Source organism: Calidris pugnax, unplaced genomic scaffold (genome assembly GCF_001431845.1).
Source record: "Calidris pugnax isolate Ruff unplaced genomic scaffold, ASM143184v1 scaffold20, whole genome shotgun sequence".
Taxonomy (NCBI): Eukaryota; Metazoa; Chordata; class Aves; order Charadriiformes; family Scolopacidae; genus Calidris; species Calidris pugnax.
In genome coordinates this window covers 13,162,381-13,186,699 of record NW_015094510.1, presented here as the reverse complement: position 1 = coordinate 13,186,699, position 24,319 = coordinate 13,162,381, and the positions used below count along the sequence as shown (strand labels likewise).

Below are 24,319 nucleotides of genomic sequence, written 5' to 3'. Positions count from 1 at the left end.
GAATGCAGTATGGGAATAATACTGCTTTTACCTGCTAGTATCAGCTGTATTCCTGTGCTCTCATCATCCAAGCACTTTCTATGCTGGTGATCAGGTATTTTGTAACTGTCCATAAGGAAAAGAAAGTGTCCTTTAGGAACTCAAGGCCACTTTATAATAGCGAAGGCCTCAGGAGCCTGACATTGTTGTAAAGCGGGCTGAGAAAATGCCTCAAAGTGATTAAGGTGTTATTCTTAGTCTTATTCTTCCAGAAAGCTTCTTGGAGATACCACCAAAGAGTTGCTTTCCCAAATGCCTTTGAACTAGGCACAGAGCATGTGTAACTGAAACTAGTTTCTCAGGGCTGTTTTTCTGGTAGCGTTATGAAAGGCATGTGTGAGACAAGTGGATCTATATGTGGGCCATTGTACTCACCGTCACTCTGCCAGGAGCTGACAGCTAGTGGACAATACGGAGAGAGGGTCAACTTTGTCCATTTGAGGTGGAGACATAGGTTCACACTTCTCTAGTTGCTCTAATTGCTAGTGTGTCCCCCCACCTCAGAGGCCATCCAGCTTTTTTGTCTGCAATGAGGGCTGTTCCTTTCTTCCTGCCACCTTGCAGACCTCATGCAAACCTGACCTTCCCACCCCACTCAAGGTGCGGGTCACTCATCACCTCACACACATCCTGCCACCAAGTAACCAGGATGGGATCCTCAGACTGTAGCACAAAGTTTAATTCCCACAAGCTGGGGGCTCTAAGTAGAGCCTTGCAGGGTAAAAAATGAATGAGGGTCCAGTGGTCCCATCTAGTCTATGAACTGAAAGATTTTTCCTTCAAGACAGCCCCAGTCTTGGTGTCACCCTTTCCTGACACATGCCAGCACGCACACACCAGTGTATCCTCTCACAGTGTCACGTTCAACATGGATCTGGGCCCATAACTCTCTTTTGAACTCTTTCTCCTTATGTCCAGTAACTGTTAAAAATGCCACTGCCTTTCTTGTGCCACCACCAGAAGTCATACCAAACTTCCTTTTCTCTTCCTTCACATATTGAACTCAGGTCCAAAATTTTCTTTTGTTCCACCTAGCTCTTCCTAGAATCTGAGCTCTGCCTTTATTCTGTCAAAATGCGTACCCAAACCTTGTGACCTCATCTTTGACTTATAGGAGTTCCTTTTCTTTGGCTATCACTTGAGCCCTTTCTCAAGATATCTCAAGAACATATCTCCTAAGACTATCCATCCTATACTTCTAAGACCATCTTCCTTACAAATGACAAATGCCACTATTGTATAACTTACCCTGTTTTGTGTAGCATCAAGACATAGCTCATGCCTTTCCAGAACCTCCAGAAACATTTTTTCCTTGCTGATTTTCCTCTTGTGGTACTCCTTCACAGTTCACCTATTTGAAATCCAAGTAAGCTAGCTAGAGGCCAGGGATAACTTTTATTGTTCTCATTTATAGTTGTGAACTTTGTGTCCTTATTTCTTTCCACTCACATTTGGTCTGTCCCTTAAGCTGAAAACTCTTTGAAGAAGTAGCTGTGTCTTGCAAGATGGCTATTTTTGACATTGTAAATGCTCTGCAATGGGAGTGATGCAAAAAATTACCATAATAACAGCCATCATTTTGACATTTTTTGATGCTTTTCTTGTTGCTGTTATCAAAAGGAGCATTATATCATTTAAAACCTTATTTTCAAGTCAGGAAATTACGATAATGGCATTAGTAGAACTCAGATGGCAGGAAGATTTGGGAATATGCTCTTCATTTGCTTTCATCTGTGTCACTGTCACTGTATTGATACATTGGCTAAAGTTACAAAACCCTGAGAAATTCTGCTGAAGAGGTTAGAGCAAAAGTCTGAAGACGGACAAATAAGCACAGTAGTTTTCAGTTTTATGATCCATTTCTACACAAGTATAGAAGAATCTATAGGAAAAAAATTATAGAAAATGTTCTGCTGGGAGGACTAAGGGAGGTCTGTGCTGTTGAATTTACATGAGGGTTTTCTGTTATTGTTATTAGTGTTTGCTCATTTGTTTTTCAGATACTGCTTCCAGATTGCCTCAGACTCTTGAGATAACCTGCTGCCTATGCATTTCAACTCAGAGTGGCCCCAGTATGTGAATTAGTAGTCTGCCATTAATGTTAACTGTAATGTAATTAGGGCATCGTCTAATAAGAAATGCACAGCGCAGGTGGTAGAACATTAGTAGCAGCTTTAGGAGAACTGGCAGAAAATTTCAAATTCTCCTTAATTTCCTCAATAAATAGATACATTCAGAGATGTGGGCTGTTCACTTTATTTCCTGGTCACTATGACATGATGTGAGTCATAAAATAAAATTACTCTTTATCACCTGTGAAGACTTACTGTCTGTTAACTCTGGTGGGCACTAAGCATTATGTTAAATGTAGTCACAGAGTACCAGCTAAATAAAAGGTACAGGTCACTACCACTCGTAAAGATAGCACACTCCTAACTATCTGAGATAGATGTCCTAGAAAAATAAAGTTAATTGTTCGTTTCTTCTGAGGCATCAGTCAATGAGTGTATCCTTAAACTTCAGTGGGTTTCTGATCAGCCAGTCACTTCTTGTTTAAAAAAAAGTGTCTTTTTACCTTGGGTATAGCCTGGGTGCACTACATGCAGTCTTTCTTGCCTCTGAAGCTGTTACCAAATTGTATATAGCACTTATGCCTCAACACAAGGAAATCACACTGACCTCTTAGATGTCCTCAAAATATCAATGTGAAGTTTTCCCCCACTTACATATGTCTGATCTTCCTCCAGCTGCTTCTCTGAGACTGGCAGGTATCATTTTGCATCCCTCAGTGAAAGTGCTGTAAAGCATATATTGAGCTGGTTTCCAGCTGTGTTTGTTTAGGTAGGAATATTTTCTTCTGCCTGCAGCACGGGCAGCTATTTGGGATTCCTGTCGGAGTGTTCTTTTGATATAGCTTCCTGGATATAGTTCTTCTGTAAATGATTTCAGCATTCATTGTCTTTTTATCCTAAGATGCTTTTTAGCATGTTTCAGAGAAGGATTTTGTAGATGAGTATCTGAACTGCCAAACTTAAATGACTTGAGAAGCAGCATTGAGATGAGCCAAGTAAACTTTTTTTCAACAAAAAAAATGCATTCATGAGCTTTCTCAATGAAGTCATAGCAAAAATTTCTGTAAAAAATTGAAAAATATTTACTTCTTAAAATTCCCTTTTCCCCTCAAATTCTTCTCTAATTTTAATTTAGTAATCAACAAAGTGCCTTTTTACATAGTATGTAATAAATTACATATTATTATACATAATTATAAAATGAGTTATAATTAGTTTTATATATAATAGGTATTTTGTTTGGAGTCAAGGCATTGGTCTAAATCCAGAACTATTTTATTTTCAGTGCACTAAAATATAAAGATCTTAAAATTAGAGTTATGCTAGGTCAAACCAAAGAATGTGGTTAAAGCAGTTACCCAGTGTTGAATGAGCTGGAGCACCTGGGGTCTGGAGCACCAGGGTATTTCTTTGACTTTCCTTTTCTGCTAACCACTTTGTCCACACACATAAAGAACCAACAATTTGTAGCTTTAAATTAAATAGCACAGGAACTACATGTATTTAATGTCATCTCGTTTGTGGACTCTTATCTGAATTAATTCATTTAAAAGCTTGTGAATTTAGTATTCTGTTACACTGCTGCTATATGTGTTGTATCCTCCTTATTTAAGGACATATTTCTACCTTGGACTCAGTCTTTAATTGCTTGCTATGAATGGCTAGGAAGATCACCAGAGTGTATAATAATGTCGATAAGAAATTGTACACCTCTGGGAATCCATCCTAATATCACAAACTTATCTCTGCTGTATTCTTATTCTCTTACTTTGGGTTGTTTGGGATATATTCCCATTTTGTCTTAAAATAGATTGTAACCTCTTTCAAACACAGCCTTTGTCTTCCAGTGTCTGCAATCCAGAATAATAGGGCACCTGTCCTTGGATGGGACTTCTTGGTAGAACTGCAGTGTAATTATTTTAATGCGGCATACTAAATATAATTTTAAAATAATGAAATTAAATGACGGCATTTAGAGGCACAACTCTGATTTTTTTAGAAGTAAAAAACCCTGTATTGTATTTCTACAGGAACAATGGGCAGTTACATTCACTGCTCATATGTACTGTGACTTGTTCCATTTGGGTGAGTTATTTTCTAAGCCCTAATAGGTTCATCACCTACAGCTTACTTACTTTTGCAGTATGTCGTAGCCCTTTCCATTTCCCCTAATTTGCTACCCGAGTAGTAGACTTCTTGTGCTGTCCCTAGCTCCACTCAACAGCCTGAACTCACCTAGAAGAACACAAAGGAGGGGGTCTCCAATGGGGCTGTGATGTGACCCAGAAAATAATATCCAACAGAAGCCATTCCAGGTAGGGGTCAGCTGAATCTGAGTCCTAACCCACATTTCAGTGGGGATGGTGATTAACAAGTACATAGGCTTTATACTCTCCACTTATACAGCAGCTCTCAGAAATTTTTTAAGAGCTCGATTAGGTGCTGGACAGCAGATGAATTACTGCTCCCAAGCCCCTCCTAAAACTTGAGTACGCCCATGATGGTCTCCTTTCACACTCTCAGAGAGCAGAAGGCTACGCAGTTTCTGGCTAGAATTATTACATTAAAAAAAAAAAAAAAAAAAAAAAAGTTTAAATTGCAGGAGAGTTTGATTGGTAGGAGTAAGAGAATACAAATGAGAAAGAGACGTTTCACCAGGGCCTGGAGTGACAGGACAAGGGGTGATGGTTTTAAACTGAAAGAGGGTAAGTCCAGACTGGACATAAGGAGGAAATTTCTTTATGAGCAGGGTGGTGAGACACTAAAACAGATTGCCCAAAAAAGTTCTGGATACCCCATTCCTGGAAGTGTTCAAGGTTGGATGGGGCTTTGAGCAACCTGATTTGGTGAAAGATATCCCTGTCCATGAGAAGGGGGTTGGACTAGATGATCTCTAATAGTCCCTTCCAACCCAGACTTTCATTTTGACTTGAGTTTTATTAGACTGAGGTTCTTGTTTTCTTGGCCTCTTTTTTCTTCCTTCCTTTTTTTTTTTCTTTCTTTTATTATAGCTGGTTGGCTTTTACAAAAAAAAAATAAAGAAGAAGGGATTTCATCCTCTTATTTGCCCATTGGACTCATCATTGCAATTTCTTGAGGGTAAATTTTGTCATGGAAGGATGATTACATGCTTTTCAGAACAATTTAATTTGATGTAACAATACTGTAACTGTTGCTAAATCTTCCAGAGAGATTCTGTAGAATATCCAAATTGGGCGCAATAACCAATCCGTGCCTGTATCTGAATAGTCACTAACTGTGCTTTATTTTGGATAATGCATTTGTACTATTTTAAAAATAGTAAAAATTATCTGAGTAAAAGGTAGATTTGTCCTACACAGATAAAACATTTTTATTGGTAATGAAATATTGTGACATTCTAAGTGCTGATATAATTTCACAAACGTGTTGAATCGTGTTATCATGGGAAACAGGGGAGTCTTTATCTGTGGAAGGTCTAGTCAAGAGAGGCCTGACATTAAATAGAGTTAATATACAATTTCCTATAATTTGGACTTTAACCATATTGCTATTTTAGGTGGGCAAGAAAGAATTCTGTGACACCAAGCCTGAAATCATTTAATCAGGAATGTAAATCAGTTATGTGCTTCAGTTACCAAATGTTGATAGAATTGGCTATGGTGGATTGTTGTTTTTTAATTACAGCTGCTCTGTAATGTTGTTGTGTTACCAGGTTCCAAGAAGGAAAATAGTATAGTATGGCAGTTTGCTATGCCAAATGACCACTGCTGCTGCCAAGTATAAATACTACCAGGAGTGGGTTCCTCTATAGGATGATAACCACATCCCTAAAGTAATGAATGCCACACTTCCCTATATGTATTTATGTTTGGATAATTTATTTAAATAATGTTCCTAGTACATGCTTTATAGCCTTATGCCTTTTGCTACACAAATTTTAGCTTATATTGCAGACTGTGCAAGTCATTTGGCAAATGTAATTTCCATCTCTGCATACTAATCGATTTCTTCACAAACACCTGCTATCAGTTATGATAATAAAAATGCCATTCTAAATTGAAAAGGGGCCAAATGGAGCTTCCTAAGGAAATGACTTAAGTGTCTTTCAATGCCTTTAATGTAGTAATGTTCTTGTAGTGCCAACACTTTTTTGAGCATTTGCATTTTATATAATTTTACTCTATTACATCATTTTCTGTCTAAATGGTTCCTCATAACCATTGCTACGAAGTAATTCATAGCGAGATTGGAAAGGAATTTCTGTATTTCCTCTCTCATGGGATTAAATCCAGCAACTTTACGTAGTCAAAATTCCTTAGCACAAATCTGATTGGAACATCTGGCCACTAGACCAGCATAAATACTAACCGGCTGTATCAGTTCCTATAACATCACTGGGAAAACATTGTAAAGTTGGTGGATGCTTTGCCCTTGGACTGCATGCCAGTTTCTTCCTAAAATATAAGCTTAAATTTAGCAGCCAGATTGCAAGTAGCGTTTGAATTATCCAGGGTCGCTTTATGGCTCCTTCCATCCCAGGAAATAACTTCCCAGCCACAGTCGTTGCCAGAACCTAATCATTTTCAGCTCTGCTGGGTCTTGTCTCAGCTCCGAAATGTCTCACTGGCTTTCAGCTCTATTGTCATCTCCCCTGACAATGCCCTCTGCATTATTTGTAAGGAAACAATCCATTTTACTGATTTCTTCACATTTTCATTTTCTCTTAGCTCTAGCCGCCCAAGCATACGCACTAAAGGAAGAGAACGATAGTCTACGATGGCAGCTGGATGCTTATAGGAATGAAGTGGAGCTCCTGAAACAGGAGAAAGGACAGCTCTTTCGAACAGAAGAAAGCCTTACGAAGGACCAACAGCTGCAGTTCCTACAGCAGACAATGCAAGGCATGCAGCAGGTATTGCTAAGGAAGAAGAGAACAGGTCTTCTTTCTCTTCTTTAGGAAAGGGGTACCACGGGGCTGTGCTGTACTCCAGGCTCATAGTCATGAAGGTCCTGACTTCTTTTCAGAGTCAAAATCCTACAGCTTTTAGATGGGGGAAAAGGGAGAAGGAATTGGGGACATATTTAGGGATAGTCCTTTTAGGAATTCATAAACTGTAAACCCATTGATCATTCAAGAAAACCCCTTATGCATGATTATTTAGCAACAAATTACTTTGGTACATCCCCTGTTGCTCTCCTCAGTTAATCCAATTGACCCTAACTCCACACAAAAGTTAAAAAAAGTGCTCTGTGGTGCCTTTTTTTTGCATTCATCTGGATCTTTAGATGCGTTTCCACTTCTCAGCTTTGTCTTTTTTTTCCTGCTGACTCTTGTTTGAGGATGACAGAGACCTCTCCTGCTTGCCCAGACTACTCTCCTGCTCACTTGCAAGTGGATAGCAACATCAATGCTATCTCCTGAGCTCTTATCATTTAGGCTGACCCATGGATGTGAGATTTTCATTCAGGAAATTCTTAAAGTGGTTTAGTGCAGCAACAAAGCTCTTTCTCTGACACCAGTCAGAAAAAAACTGCAGTGTGTCCCTGCAGGGGTGGTCCTGACGTTGTGCTGGGCAAGCCGTGGCAAGCAGATCCAGGCTGCTCCCACTGCTTTGTCTGGCATGTCCACTAACACATAAGCACCCCTCATTCAGTGTGTATAACCTCTTTCCTACCCAGGCACTTGGGTTCAGCTGCTATGTGACAGAGCACAAGGGCAGTAGCTCACCACGACACTGGATTGGGCTCCCATCTAGAATGGAGCTTCTCAAGGTGTCACTGCAGAGGTGAATTTTGCCTCCTTCATCTGTGCCCTGAAGCAACGCTTGCACTCCTCTGTCACTCTTGGTTATTAGATTCCAGAAGGGGACAAGTTCTACCCATTTCCAGATTGTACTATAAGCCACTTTTCTATGACAAAAACCAGGAGACCTTCATTTACATATGAGCTGCCTGGTTGGGTCAGGAATTGCATTGCTGTCATGGTATCCATCGAATCCAGTAAGCTTGCACATCCCACCTAACACCAAATAACAGTGCGCAAGACGAGCTTACATGTGTGTTTATATGAACATAAACCCCTGCAAAACCTGCAGAGTTTCACTAAATCAGGATGATTTATGGTATAGTGGAGTAATTCTGAGCAAAATATTGGAAAAATAGAAAATAAGCCATTGACCATTCAGGAATAAAATCTTTCCTGAACTTAGAAATAAAGTCATTAATCAGAAATACTTGAGGTCTCAGTATACTTTAGATATACTTGAGGTCTATTCCCAATCTTATCCTTATATAAATGGATACTTAAATATCACCGGCTTCATTAAATTTAACTGCATATATAAATATTGTGCTAAATTTCAGCCTGGTGCTAATTCTCCATTAAAATCAGTGAAAAGTGGGCACAAAATACTACTAAATCAAAATGCTAGAGCCCCGATGCTCATTTTGCATTATTATAATTTCCTACCTGGGGTCTGGATGAAGGATAATCAAGTCTGTAGACTATAAATAGATTTCTATTGTTACTTCAAGCAAAAGTTAATAATGCAAGTCAATAACAGTTATCTCTGTTCAGCTAGCAATGGACACCGTAGTCCTTATTTCTCTGAGAGTTTCTATGTTCGTGACAATTTTGCTGTGAGGTACTGATTTTTTCTAGTTTGCCTTCTTGGGGTCAGACCTACTAACTCCCAATGGGATATAATTAGAGATGGCCCAAGGAGCTGGAGAAGACATTGCAGATAATCCAGTCTGACAATATGCTGAGGAGGGCAGCAACACAGAAGCACGGGAGGTGGAGTGCAGAATATTTGGTGGGAAATTATCAGTCAATTAAGCAGCTGGATGATGGCTTTGGATTTCAATGATTAGCCATAGTCATGACATCCCATAACCTTTATGCTTTTCATGCGTGAATATTTTGAAATAAACCTTTGATTTAGGTAGACTGTGTTTTATCTCAGCTTGGGTTTGTAAATGTTGAGAGATGACAACCTTAGCTGAAATCCATCAGTACAGCAGGTGCTCGGCATCTATGGAAATCAGTCTCTCTATGAAATATTAAACATATAGCCAGGACTTGAGTAGTAATAATTTAACAAGAAGACCTGTATTCCCTTTTATGCTTTTGTATATATTAAAATTAATTTCAGACAAGGTAAACTGAATGCCATTGAATTCCTGAACCCTACATATATGTCAGCATTAAAAAATGTATTCCTCCTTTTTTTTCTCTTCATTCTCCCTTGCTTTTTCATAAACTTCTTCTTCTAACTTTGAAAACTAGAGAAGTGATTCGAGCTGCAGCCTGAAAAGCAGATTTGTCTGAGAAAAAGTGGATGCATTTTCAGAATCAAGAAATTTCTTTGTAAACATATTTAGTGCCGAACAATAGCAAATAGCACAGCATCACTGTATTTTTAATGTAGTTCTACCATCTGGACATTTTTTAGAATTCTTTCCCACATTTGCAGGACTGATGAAATGAATGTTTATTTTCTCTTCCATCACTCCTACTGATCCAAAGTAGCATCAGCAAAATCCCACAGATGTTTGCTTGTGAAATACACCTTATGGACAGTAGTAGCAACCTGCTTATTTATCATCTCTAAAAAAGAAGATCCTTTGGACTAATGACACTGAACTTACGGGGTTTTTAGTCAACTTCCTCCATAAAACTGTGTCACAGTTTAATTTCATACCCACTGTGAGATCTCAAACAAATTGAAATAATGTCTTGTATCCATGGTAACAAATGAGATACACTTTACCTGATTTTGAGATGGAAATTGAATTAACTTGTCACTGCTGCATAGGTGGTATTGCCTTCAATTTATTTCTATATGAGAACACACATACCAAGCAGATCACTTTTCAAATGTTTTTCCAGTGGTGTTTGGTATCTCTAACAAAGTCTGTGATCACAAAGAAGGATGTTTTAGTTGTAACTATTTTTACAATACTTCACAGAACAGTTGTAAGAATTCCTTGAATCTTGTCTCTCTGTCTGAAATGTTTTATCAGATACATGACTGTAGGTAATGCAGACAATATCACCTAGTAGTGTTGCTTAGTGCTTGCCGTTATAAGATTCAGTTTTCAGTGGTTATATAACTTCTCCACATTTTAACCATTTGGAGTAGCATATGCCACGTGGAGTAGCAAGCAGAATTCTTTTCAAAAATTCTCATCAAAATGTTTCGGCCATTCCAAAAACAAAGCAGGAAAACTATGCTTTTCGTGTTTGTTGTCCACCAAAGAAATTTCTTAAGGAAATGCACTTGCCACTTTCATGCTTTGAAACAAGGACTCAGAATTTGACAGCGAGTCACTATTGAATTAATGACGTGTTTTCCATATCCTTGATAAAATCAGCCTGAAATTGATAACATTGCAAGCCTTTGAAAAGTGTCAGTTTGCCACGTAGGAGATGGCACTCATTAGCACATAGCCAAGCAAATTTTTGATTATTACTATCCATCTGGGGTTGTACATGAACAACCCCCATAACATAGCCATCAGTGCAATGTTTTACTTCTCAAGTTAGTCCTGTCTACAGAGCACACCTCCCTTAGCGTGGCTTTCTCTAATTACACATGTTGGTTCCACCTTTTCCTCAGGTTTAATTGCCCAAGGCATGGGGCCATGATTGCGTAGCTGCACTGATTCCTGAACTGGTTCATTTGCCAATAGGCTGGTAATTCTGCACTGACTGTGCTTCACTGCATCATGTAAATGTATGATAATGTTCTTTCCTCTCACATCTCCCCGAGCATGAGGGGCTGAATTTAAGCTCCTGTAGGCAAGGGTGTCATCCGGAAATTCCCATTCGAACCATGCTTCCACCCGTGCTTTCTCCAGGAAATGTACACAAGAGCCTACAGTTCTGCTATTACAAATACCAGGTAGTATCTGGGACATTGAAGAGGCCCCTAAAGGGACCCTAAATACTCCTAACAGACAGGGACAGCACGGGCTCCCCTTTGCTGGCAGTGGTGCGTTAGAGCCTGGCCGGGGGGCTGCTGTGTGAGCAGGGGATGTGTGGGGGTGCCTCTCCTAAAATTAGCGCTCAGGGTGGAAAGCAAGAACAATGAGAACAGGCGTGGGTGGTGGGTGTAGGGCTGACATCAAGGCTGATGCACTGCTGCAGGTGCCACCGACTCTGTGAGCTCGGGGTGTCTCAGCAGGAGACTGAACAGATCCGGGCCCTGTTGATGGCCTGCTTTGAGCATCACTCTGATGCAACATGATCAAAGTCTTCTTTTGTCTTGTCTCCTTTTTTTTCCCTCAAAACAACATTGATTTCACTTGAATAGCAATGCAGATTGTGAACCTGAGCACTTGGAAGCCAAGAACTGCCAGAACTACTGCCTGTGTGCTTTGCTCCACATTCAGAATCATGGAATTGTCAGAGTAGGAAGGGACCTCTAGAGATCATCTAGTCAAACTCCCCTACTAAGGCAGGATTGCCTAGAGAACATTACTCAGAATCACAGAATCACTTGGGGTTGGAAGGGACCTCCAGAGATCGTCTAGTCCAACCCCGTGCCAAAGCAGGTCCACCTAGAGCAGGTTGCACAGGAACGTGTCCAGGAGGGTTCTGAATGTCTCCAGAGAAGGAGACTCCACCACCTCCCTGGGCAGCCTGTTCCAGTGCTCTGCCACCCTCAAAGTAAAGAAGTTCCTCCTCAAGTATAGGTGGAACTTCTTATATTCACGTTTGTGCCCATTTCCTCTTGTCCTGTCCCTGGGCACCACTGAAAAAAGACTGGCCCTACCTCAGAGACTGTGCTGTGTCGGAGTGCAGAGTTAATCATCACCTAATCAATACCTTCCCCTCTTTCCTGTTCAACGTGCAACTCAAGGTCTTACTGCAAAGGCCACATTGCTCCTGACATTTCCTACCTACTGAGGACTAGCTTTTGCAGTTTACTAATAGTTTACCGTGTAAAATAAATAGCACGTACATCTGAGACTCACACACCTATTTTTAAAGTCTCTGATAAATGCCAGATGACTAGCAATAGTTTCAGGCTTTCAGTGCTCATTCAGAGAAGGACAATGTGGTCACGGTTGTAGTCAGGTGGGTGAGGAGAGTTGCTGGAGTGCATCACAGCTCCCTCCTTACACTCACTTCTCCTTCAAAGGAATATGGCCAGGGTATGCATTTGGTGACAAGGACCGTGGGGTGCCCACAGCTTCCACAGTGTGGTCACTGGGAGCTGTTTTGTCTAAGTGAGATAGCACAAGGGTCATCTCTTGGGTTCTTAAGCAAGATCATATACCTCTAATGTATAGTAACCATTCTGAGTAGAAAGGCCTGAGGTATCTAGTGTTGGCCTCGCTGTGCTGCCTTTGAAATGAATTGGATTTCTACCATTCCCAGTCACTGGAGCAGAGCTAGTCCATGTTCAGATGAGCTCACTGAGCTAGCAGAATTGTTTTTCTACAAGCAAAGAGGGCATTGTTCAGATCTTTCCTCTCCCATCCTGATATCAAATGTAGCTTTTTTCTCATGCAAGTAAGGGAAGAACTGACTGTTCCCATGGTCTGCTCTCTTTCAGTGGGAGCAGGGAGGAAAAGCACATTTCTGTCCAGGAGGTATCAACAGCAACAGGTTTCAAGGGCATTGCGAGACCTTTTTTTCACATCACTCTTCCAACCAGTCTGCCACCTATTAAATTCCAATAAGCCTCACCTGGCATTTAGGTCTGCAGCTCTCAGATCCTTCACAGATGTTGTTAACTGTCATAGCCATTCCTTTCTCTCACATACAAACTTTCTGAAATGTCAGAAGTCACAGACACATATGCTGTTGGCTGAAAATTGCCAGATATCTGGTGCCATGTGGGCACCATAACCATTATAACAACCATTTACCTTTAAATATACAGGGTCTAGTAGCAGTTTAGTATTGAAATTAGCATCGTTGAATAGATGGAGCATGTTATGGCTATATTTATTAATATAGCCTAAATGTAGTGGAGATTTGTAGTCTTTTTTTTATCCACCTACCTTTTGCTCACTAAACCTATTCAGTGTATAACCTACCCAGTGTACTTATGCACAACTATAAACTGATTCTTCTCCAAATGCAGTATTAAAGAGTAAATAAAAGAGATAAAAAACACTATCCCTTGTATTTGCATTTTACCTGCTGAATAAACAGACCAGAATAATTAAGTTGGAAATTTTTTCTATTACTACTCTTGCTGTATGAATTCCAGTTAGATCTTTCTGTTTTACTATAAAAGTGGCACTGGAGTAGTAATGGAAATATTGATCAACACCAATAATTTTATAGGGAATGGATACAAGATAAGAGCAAGGGAATGAGCTCAATGTCCAGATGTTCATGTCCAGGCCTGTCTCTTCTTCTCTCACCTTGTGGTTATATTTGGGAACTGGTTAAGAAATATGTCTTCTCCCAGGAAAGAAAGAAATGTTTCCTTAAGTATTATCTTTGTTCCCATGTGCTTCTCAGTGCTCTGTATAGTACTGTCCACGTTCAAACTTCCAGAGAATGCTTACTCTTTCTGATTATATTAAAAAAAAAAAAAAAAGAGCAGCTGGCAATTAAGTGCTAATTATTTACCAGATCTCAGACAAGCCAAATGGGTTCTCCTCTGTGTTTAACAACCTTTCCTTATTGAAAGTAGTGTTTAATTTCCCACTTCTGCCACCACCACTTCAACAATATTAGGGGAAGTGTAAATAAGGGCCTACAGATGCTTTAAGTACCATATTCTTCATAGCTGTTCTAGTGGTGAGATGGTGGCGGGTAGCATCTTTTTGCGTGCTACCACTGGTAAAGCTAAACTGGGATTGGCAGTAAGAATAAACACTTTGGAGAGAAATAACTGGGTGCTCATATTTATTTTTTTTAATATGAAAGAAATCAACTAATATCTTCATTACCGTGCTTGTGCAGTCTAGTGGTGGTGAAGGGTAGATCTCATAAGTTTTAACATGTGGTTTCCAAATGCGTTCGACACTTTCATTACTAGGAACTCTACTTCCACTACTAGGAATTGTGTTTCAATGGGAATACCACTGGCTAAATTTATTCTCTTCCCTCATGTCATTCTTCTCCTAATTAAAATGTGTCACTTTATTCTCCTTTAAATTTAATAAAAGATTTCTTCTCGAATAGGAAAATCAAAGTTTTAAAAAACTATTTTGGCTTGTTGAGAAAGAGCATGCTGTGTCATGCTCATTTGCAGTTCCATGAAAGAAGAGATGGGATCATACAGTTGATGTGCCATTGCCTGGTGAGAAAATGTCCACAATGGACAGGATCAGGTGAAAGGCTGGAGAAGAGGAGGTTGCTATGAATGGATGATCATGTCTTCTTTTGACTGTGTACTGTATCAGGTGCTGACTGGTTGCCTTGTAGGCCAGATGTGAGGGCAGAGAGAACATGATGCTCGTTTGGTATCAGACCTCTTCCTTTGATTAGGCTCAGAGCAAACCGTAACCCCATCTGCCTACTTACCTACTGTCAGTAAATTCAAGGACTACATAACATGCCAGTCACCTCATTTAGCAAAGGTGGGATGGAGCTTTATTGATGAGGTGTAACGGGCTTCAGTCAGACTTCTCCCCTCCACAGAACACCATCAAAATCAAAGACCTTGTGTAATCTACTCTGAAAGTCAGATCCCAGAGAGGGATCCTTGATGCTAGCATTAAGTATTAGCAAATTGAGAGAATTTCACTTCTGAGAGAAAGGAAAGATTTTATAAGGTCCCTCAGGACTTGGGTCTTTCCCTTGTTTGCTGCACCAGTCCAGCTGACCTAAGAGAATTTTCTTTGCTTGACTAAAGTAATAAATATGCTTTAAAATTATGTAACAAAGGAAAGTTGTAGAACTGGCTCTTAAGTCAGTTCAGCATCCATGATTCATTGCAGCATCCATGTTCTTTTATTCATCTGTTGTCCAGCCTCAAACACTGCCTCTTGCAGTTGGTGTGGCTGAATTACTATGTCTCATAGAAACAAAATAAATTGTGATCTAATTATCTGATATCTATTAGGCATTTTTTAGAATCATAGAATAATGTAAGTCTGTAGGGACGTCTGGAGGTCATGTACACCATCCTCCTGTTCAAAGCGGGGTCAGCTCCGGAGTCAGGGCTTTATCTAGCTATGTTCTCAGTGCGTCCAAGGATGGAGAATCCATAGCTTATCTGAGCTCTTGTTCAAATGATTGGCCACCCTCTCTGTGGAATATTTTCCTTATATGTAACAAGTTTCTTGTTGAACATGTGTCTATTCGCCCTCAGCCCCTACCCAAGAAGAGCCTGACCCTCTCTTCTTTGTAACTTCCCTTTAGTAATTTCAGTGTGTCCATCTGTCTGTTTTTTCATTTGGCATATTTATTGGGTTCAGTCCTGGCTGCTCCTACGCTGAGAGATATGGTTTAGTGATGTTTTTTTGTCACTGTTAGGTTGAAGGTTGGATGAGATGATCTGAAAGGTCCCTTCCAACCTGGGCAATTCTATGATTCTATGAGTGCTGTAAAGCTGTAGGACCTCTGCAGTCAATCTTATAGCCGGGGGAGGGGAGCATGGCAAACATCTCCCTAAGGAAGCAGCTAGATGAAGTTCTTCAGTAGTGCCACCACAGGCACTCACCCATCGGGTGTGTGCCCGACTCTTTGGCCCCCTCTGATTTGGTCACCTTATGGAGCTAACATGTTCAACATGGTCTTTGCTTCTGCCCAGGAAGCCAGGACAACTCACTTTGCAGGTGGCTGCCCAGTAAGCAGGAGCTGGGTTGTTGATCCACGTGCAGCTCTTCACCAGCCCAGGGCAGGGGGGGTCAGGGCTTGGAGTCTTTCATCATTGCAAACCCCATGATCCATCATCCAAATAATGCCATCTGTGTAGTTCCTTTGACACAGGCAGTCCCTGAGAGGTGGGAGGGATGAGAAACATTGCATTGTGTTTCTTTTTACTCCCTTAAAAAAAATCCACAATCATACTCTTTATTTTAATAGTGCCTTGTCATACATTAGGATGGCATGTGTGTTGCCCTTATTGCTGCAACATGGCTAACTTCCTTCAGGGCTCATTTCTAAAGCTTCTTTGACTTGTCTTTCACATTCTCCTGTTTCCTTGGTGATTTGTCTAGCCTCATCAGCGTCTTGTTACTAATGCATATTTGCTCAGCTGGGAAGTCACTTTCTCATTATTCAAGCCCGCCATGTGCTGGCCATTTGTGATATGAAATCTTGTCTGTCTGTAAGACAGAGAAAAACACTCTTCCAGAAGGTCTGAGGAAGTACTGGGAGAAGGATTTGTATTTTTATTTTGCAATTGATTGTGTACCTGAGATTTCATTTTGATTCATTATTTCTTTTCCTTCTATATAAGGAGGCTTCTGAAAAGAAATATTTGTCATTCTTCCCCTCTGTATTTGTGAACAGCTTCTAAGAATTTTCAAACGCTTATTTTCCTAGATGATTTTTGTCCTTTTCCATTTGGCAAACTCTAACTTCTTTTTCTTTCTATAAAATGAAGTTAGAAAAGACATGGGAAGGTTTTGCTTGGGAAAAAATGAAAAAGAATAAAATCTCAGAAATTGCTAGCGTAAGTAAGTGTTTTTATTTTTCAGTGAACTCTGTGGTCCTTTCAGTGCCTGCAATTTTAGACTTGTTAGATCTCTGATATTAGTGTAGTTTAGGGAAAAGGGGCTGCACTTTTGCACAAGAGAGAACTGTTTCCTGGGGTTGCTGTTTAGTGTGCAAGCCTTGGTTTCATTGGGACTGAATAAAGGTAGCCTTGGTTGGGATACAGCCTGCCTATTTGAGGCATGTAAGTTTTGCCTTTATTTTGGGTACCTAGTGAATCAGATCTCCCAATTTTTTCTGTATAGGGATATATTCTCTATAGGTAGTAAGTGGAGAGTAATATGCTGCCCCCAAACATTATATGGCTATGAGTTCAGTTTGCCTGAGTTCACTAGGTGTCTAAGGTGGCCATTCAACTGAGTTGGCTCGGTTGGGCTGTGTGAGACCAGCCCTCTTTGACTGATAATCTAATTTCAGAACACTTTGACACAGATCTTTTCTGGACACTCTGCAGCTACTTCAGAAATGGGAGAGAGCATCTGTGCCTCCTTCCCATGGCTGAACAAACTGGGTTTGCTGAAACTGCCTGCACAACCTGTCATCAAAAGTCAGCGCTCCCACCTCAGAGGTGTTCTTTTGTCTACTCTTCTTTATTTCCCTTTCTTTAAAGGCCTTTGTAACCTTTTCGTACCTCATTTCAAGCAGCTGTAGAGAAAACCATAACCAAAATAGCAGGGGCAGGACCATTCAGCAGTATAACTGCTAAACTTGTGGCAAATGCTGGTTTTCCTTTTTCATTATTCTGTCAGCCTTACAGTATCTTAAATACAGCCTCAGGCCCTGTGGTCTCTTCTGATCTGCCTCCCTTTTCTTAGCACGCTTAGTTGATGGTTTCATGCTGGAAACCACGCTTTCCTTCTGAGACCTTTCTCTGTCCTGCTAGGCTTGGTGTGTGACCACACTTCTAGGCATGTCCATAACTTATATTTAAATGTACAAACATAACCCTGCCTTTTGGGGAGCAATGAAGAACTGTGGGCAGGGAGGAGGAGAGGAAAGAGAAGGAGTATTTCACGGCTGCACGGTGGTACACAACAGCAAGCTATTACTTTCCCTTTAGGGCTTCTCATATATTTTGAGGTACTGTGTGTTGTTCGGTTGTTAGCATTCTTGGCCACACTGGCACCACATTGTACACAGTCTGAGTAATTCAGCTGGCTTCAATAATGCCATCTATATTTACTGTTTCAGAAGCTGTGAAGATTGGCTTAAGATGGTAATTTTCTGTCTGCACTTTTGAGATCTACGCAATATGGGCGGCGCTGAACTGTCTCTGACAGAGATTCAGCGTTGGGGGTGGGAACGTGTGAAAAAAAAACAAAATAAAACACACACCCTTCCCCCCCTGTATAAAGGAATTAGCTATCCGCTTAAGCACAGGGAGGATTTGGTCCTCGTGAATGAAGGAAGCTTAACACTGGAGAGTGATATTTACCATTTCTACACAGAGGAGCTCCAGAGCTGGCACAGGAAACCAGCAGGTCTCACATTTTTTTTGGTCTAAAATGCATTGATTGATCTCTGGAGAGACAACCTGTAGGTTAATTATTTCTCCTTTCCTGTCTCCTCTCTGGAAATGCCAGTAAGAGGAAATCAGTGACGTCTACCAGTCTGATCTGCACCTACTACATGGCTTCATCCTTTAGGGTCAACCTGGCAGCCATGGTGACAAACGGTTTTGCTTGCACGTAGACCAGCTGAGCTTCCAGACTGGTGCTGGTGGAGCTCTAGGCTGTGCAGGTGTCTCTCTCCAGGATCCTCAGAGCTGTGATGAGCACTGTGAGATGCTTTTCTGCTTCCTGACACTGGCATTTTGGCTCAGGAAAAAGACCCTTGCATAACTTGCAGGGTACCCTGAGAGACCCAAAGAATTGCACACTGAGGACCTCTGGAAGAAAACAGAAGAATGAGCCAGGCATTTCTTGGCCTGAGGATCCTGCGGAACTGCTGTCTGAATGCCATGGCTGTGCCATAAAGGGGGCATCAGGGGCTTAAAGGAAACAGCCAGAGATGAGACAAGACTGAAGGAAGGGACACTTTGATAGCTGTGTTGGCAGTAGACCTGAGACAATCCAGCAGGATATCGGTGGGAAGTGGGGCAGCAAGTGCTGAGTGGGTGGGTGGGCATGGGAGGAAGCTCTGGCAGACCTGCTGGATGAGATGGCAAAGTAGGTAGAACAATATCAGACAGCACAAACACTAAAACCAAGAACAATTTTTTGTTTCAATCGATTGTGGTGTTTACTTGCAAGCAATCTGAAAGGCAGGAGAAATATCTATAGAATCAATTTTTAATAAGCACATTTATGTGAAAAACAAAATAACTTTGAATAATTAAATACCATCCTCTTGGCATCATTCATTACAATCTTTATAGAGACGCTGTCTGTTAATAAGCAGGCATGACAGCAGTCCCTGTTATGAAACTTGCCTCATTCCTGCCAGTATAAGATCCTCTTCCCATTTGCTTCTAATTTTGCCAAACATCACGTGTTTGTCCTGAAATTTTTCAGGCTGTTCATCTGTCTTAGGCTGATATTTTTTTCAGTCAAAGCTTTTTCTTCATTTTCCAAAATGAGACTAGAAGGGAAAAATATGCTGTTTGGCAGGGGTAACTCCTTGTTACAACTTCCTGGTGGTGGCATCAACCACTCAGGAAAAAGAAATCTCAGAAGCTGACCCATGCAAAATGAGCAGGTTCTGCAGCTTTTACAGATAAATATGAGGGAGAGAAGGGGAAAGAAGGTTAAAAAACCCCAGAGGATGGATACAAGGTTTAAACATTTCTGACATCTTTTGGGGGTCAAATAGGAAGGTCCCAGTTCTGTGAATGAAAAACCTATTGTGCGAGTGGGAATGTGGTACTTTGGTTACAGATACTCTATTTTCCACCCCCGTGAAAATAAGACCCATTTGCTGTCTTTGAAAACTGGAGCCTATGCACACACAGTAAGTTGACAGTTTAACCATTAAGACTGCTGGAAGGTTTTATCTCCTGTCAAGTGCTTTACAGCTCATGCTGCAACCAGAATGCACACTCTCTTACCCCGGGGAAACTGAGCATGTTGGATGTTTTCCTGGGATTCCTGTTCCTGGCTGGTCCAGAGCCAAGTACAAAGATGCAGAGCAAGGAGCATCTCTCTCTCTCTCTTTCTCTCGTGCTCTCGGAGAGTGTCTTCCACACCGCTTCCTCCCATGCTCGGACAGTTTTGGAAAAATTGCCTCAAACACAAAACGGAAAAAAGTCAGGATCAAAGGAAGAGGGATATAATTAGACTAAATCACAGTGGGAGATCGCAGTGGGAGATGTGAAAATAAAACAGTGGAAGTTTGTGAGCTGATCTGCGGTATGTAGAACTTGGCCATGGAAGAACTGTGGGGAGGGGGTGGGTGGGATGGGGAAGGAGATTTCAGTTCTGGCAGAAGTGCAACAGGTTCAACCCATAAGTGAAACATGGTTTCCCATTTGTAACAGTCATTCAGTAGCAAAATGGCTTTCCAGGGGAAGAGATAGACTCAAAACTTGGTGTCTTCCAGATAGGAGTTTATATCGTTCAGATGGATGGGCTCTAGGGTTTCTCCCAGAAGCTAGAGCAAAATCTTTGAAGCAGGATGATGGCGCAGTCTGGATGGTGGTGATGTTCTCCTTGGATGCGTACAGCTATTCACTTCCTTCAGAGGCTGTGGAGCAAACAAGATCTCTTGTGAGGTCCTCCTCAGACTCCCTAGGACTTGAAGCACTGCACTGAGACAATGCTTCAACGTTTCAGCTGATTGCCTGGAGAGAAAAAGAGGGAAGTCCTGCCCCAATACATAATTAGCTAGATGAATTCCTGGCTTTCTGTGAAGATCATTTCATTCATTTTGGCTCTTCCCTTTGAATCATGAGAGGCTGGCATACTGGTGAAACATAGCTGCTTAGAGAAGACTCTGAGATGGGGGTCAAAGATTGCTTTTCTTGAAAACCCTTGCCGTGTTCTGGTGTGTAAGGTCAAACAGGTTGCAACTGTGAGGGAGAGGACATTTCAGCAGCCCCTATTAGGTGACACACCTGCTTATCAAATCTCAGGTGTCTCAGGTAGTGACCCTTGAAAGGGCTTATGCTATCTTTCTAGTGTCTTGTATGCTCTGCTTCTGTTCTAAGGACAGGAGTCCCTTCTTTCTAAATTGCAGAAATCAGCTACAGCTATCCTGGGTGAAGCTTAGTGCTCTGTAAGGAGGTTACACGATGTGACCCAACGGTCCCTTCTGAGCTAAAAAAGTTATTAAATGCTGGGAAAGCTATAACAGTGCTAAGGACCTGCATGGGTATCAGTGTGTGACATATGACAACATACACAAGTGCAATGTGTCTTCTGAAAATGTAGGGAGCAGTACCCAGCAGGCGAGATGAACACAAGCCTGAGGTGGCAATCCATCCCTGGTCAGGAAATGCCAAAGTAAAGCTTCCCACAAAAAAGTTGGTTGGCCAAGAGCCTCAGTGGAACAGACCTTGTTATTTCATGTAAAAATCTTGAGATTGGAAATGCTCTTATGCTGTGGTAGAGTGAATACATGTACCTGACTGTCTCTTGAAGGCTCCCAGAGAGAAGTCCAGGTGGCAAGTTCCATCAAAAAGCTAACCCAGCTAGACTGTAGCGTGTGTGAGATATAATCAGACATATACCCACATATATTTTTACTTCAGTGGCTGAATTAATCCACCATACTGGTGTTCACTTACAACAGAAACACACTACCAATAACTCCATCAGTCCCTGAAATGTCATCTGCTTCCAAGCAGCTCTGAAAACAATACTGGCGCCAAGTCCTTTGATGCCTGGGACTTCCAGTGCGGTGGAACAAGGCCAGGGACTATTTCTAGGTTTACTATCTATAACTTACTGAGATGCTGAATACCCGCAACATTGGTTTGAGTCAGAGTTACCAGTCTTAAGTACAAGCATAAACTAAGCTTTAAACCCTCAGATACATGGTTAGATCAATAATGCAAGTTAGTAAAGGAATTCCTCATTCAAGTAGTCCTTAAAAAGGAGTGTGCTTACAAGCAATACGTTGCCCCGGCAAGTCATGGCTTCCTTTCTTGATCACTAAGGGAAAGCACCATAAAGTCCTTTTTAATCTCGTTTATCTCCTCTTGCTCTTCAGCGGTGTCTAACATTCATCGCATCAATACAAAAATATATAATTATTTCAGAATTAACAAGATCTACTGACCTGCTCTTGATAGTCACAGTAAACCTACGCATAACCTAAAGCTAGCCAAGACCGGGGGATGTTTGCTTTTAAAGATGTCCCTACAACCCTGAATTGTCTTCGTAAAAACAGGTTTTGGTCACAGCTTTTTGTTTTGACAGTTCAGATCAGCAGCTTTGCTGGCTGACATATTGATTGTAGGGCGTCAGTCTTCCTGATCTAATAAAATATCACAGCGCAAGGGGAAAAAAGGAAGGCTTTTGTCTTCTTGGCAACTCAGTGTGAAAGCTTTCCAGAATATTGCTTTGCATAGAATGAAAATGGCTGTGGGCCAATGACTAATTATATTAGAGGGCTGTGCTTTTAAATTATTTATGTACCGTAGTGTTTACCCTAGTGTTATTAAAACCACTGCATATACTTCTACAAATAAGATTTTGGTTCAGATGAATGTGACAGTCGCTCTGTGGGTGATATACTGTACCAGGATTTTCTACTTTAATGTAACAAATAGCTTAACACACATTAACAGATGCATTACTCGTGGAGCACTGCTGCAGAAGGAGATGCAGATGAAAATAATTTACCTCTGGACCATTTAGACACAGCAGATTATGCAACAATACTAAATGTAGGAGCAGACTGCAAAGCATTGTTTGAAATGAGGATTTATCAAACTGAGGATTTAAAATAGCTTTTGGGTCCAGACGGTGCTAACCAGAAACTTCTTTTGTTTGTGCAGCAATTGCTGAGCATACAGGAAGAATTAAATAACAAAAAATCCGAACTGGAGCAAGCCAAGGAAGAGCAAACACATACACAAGCGATGCTGAAAGTCCTGCAGGAACAGGTGAGTGCTTCTCGTGGGAGAAAAAGGCTGGTTTAGGCACGCTGAGGGGTGGAAGACTCATGGCTTCACCTCCAGAATCCATAGGAGTCTGACCACAGACTGTGCTGTGAGCAAGACATAGCCTTTTGTGGCCTGTGTGTCTGCTCTGATTAGCATTTGTGAACGCAGCTGAGGCTAACGCAGGGTTTGAGAAAACAGAGTGAAAATGGACCCTTATTTTACACTACCCGGTACTGATTTCATATTTATGTTATTCTATATGGATATTAGTCAAATGTGTTTTCACTCTGAATGAAAAAAAAGTATGTTGGGAGAGTTAAATATACCTGAAAAGCAAATCTATTTGAAGCAGAACAGCTCTTTCTTTTAAGACTAGTACTGAAGAAAAATAGTTTTGCATCTCCAGTGTTCTCATGCAGATACAAGTATACAAAAACCTTTATCATAATAGTGTTAAAGCAATGCAATTCTTTAAGCAGTGAGAAGCAAACCTCTGTAAATCTGATTATCATACCTTCTTTGGTTCTAAGGTGTTCTGTGACACTGAGAAGTGTATTTGGTAGGATTGTTTTATAAGCATGGTAAGATGGATAGTTACACAGCAAAAAGAAAATCTGTTACTAAATCTGTAAATCCGGAGAGGAAACAGTGCATTGGGTGCGAGCAGAGTGTGCATAAATGCATGTTGTGTGTACAGACCATGTGGCTTGGACACACTGAAATCACAAGCCCCTACCTGTGCTGCACAGGCACAGTCCCTGCTGGGACACCGTATTTTAATCCTTTCTAGATAAACTTCGAACTAATACATTTAGTGACTTGGTTAAGTATTTGCAGTTTAAAGACTGTGGGATCTGAATGGCTTAGATGGCAGTGATTCAAAATGCTGATGATTCTTATGTTCAAGATGTATGTCTAAGCACGTCTGCAGACAGATTTATACATTTAATGTACATATTGGGAAAAGTAAACTATACTTATTTCAGATTTTTTTTAATGTCATTATGAAAGCTGTTGCATTGTTCCACATTTAACATTTGTCTTTGAACATATCTGGTGACAAATACATTCTAGAAACTAATAATTTAGAAGCTGGAAAAAACCAAAGCTTTTATGTTCAGATACATGTTCTTAGCACTTATGGCTACCGAGGTAACCTTCTAAATGAGGGCTGATGCAAGACTGTATTACACAAAACGTTGTGAAGAAGAATGGATTTGGTAATGAAAGAGTCTTTACAAGCACAGAATCCACCAGATCTATTGAGTTAATTGTATCTCATTTCCATTGTTACATGGCATTCAAGGTATAACATTATAAAATTCTTTAAAAAGAAAAAAAATTGAAATTTACTTTACATCTTGGTAGCAATTAAATGCTGCAAAAATGTATGGGAAGATTGTACAATGCCAGGCCCCAGTAGGGACCACCAGGGCAGACTTTTGATTCTCTGCAGACTCCTACTAATTGCGAATCAAATGTGCACTCATGCTAGGCAGACAGATGAAACAGTAGCTGGAAGAAAGGCAGGATGGATCTGCATTT

The 24,319-nt window shown here is 40.8% G+C and overlaps 1 protein-coding gene across 3 annotated transcripts in view; it reads left to right on the top strand.

The window, feature by feature from the left end:
- Nucleotides 1-24,319, top strand: part of ENOX1 (ecto-NOX disulfide-thiol exchanger 1) — a 299,113-nt gene that overhangs the window by 247,295 nt on the left and 27,499 nt on the right. For all 3 annotated transcript variants that reach the window (XM_014966053.1, XM_014966054.1, XM_014966052.1), the window contains 2 exons: nt 6,821-7,005; nt 22,667-22,774. In XM_014966053.1, coding sequence (XP_014821539.1) covers nt 6,821-7,005; nt 22,667-22,774 — 293 coding nt within the window. The remainder of the gene's footprint in view (nt 1-6,820; nt 7,006-22,666; nt 22,775-24,319) is intronic.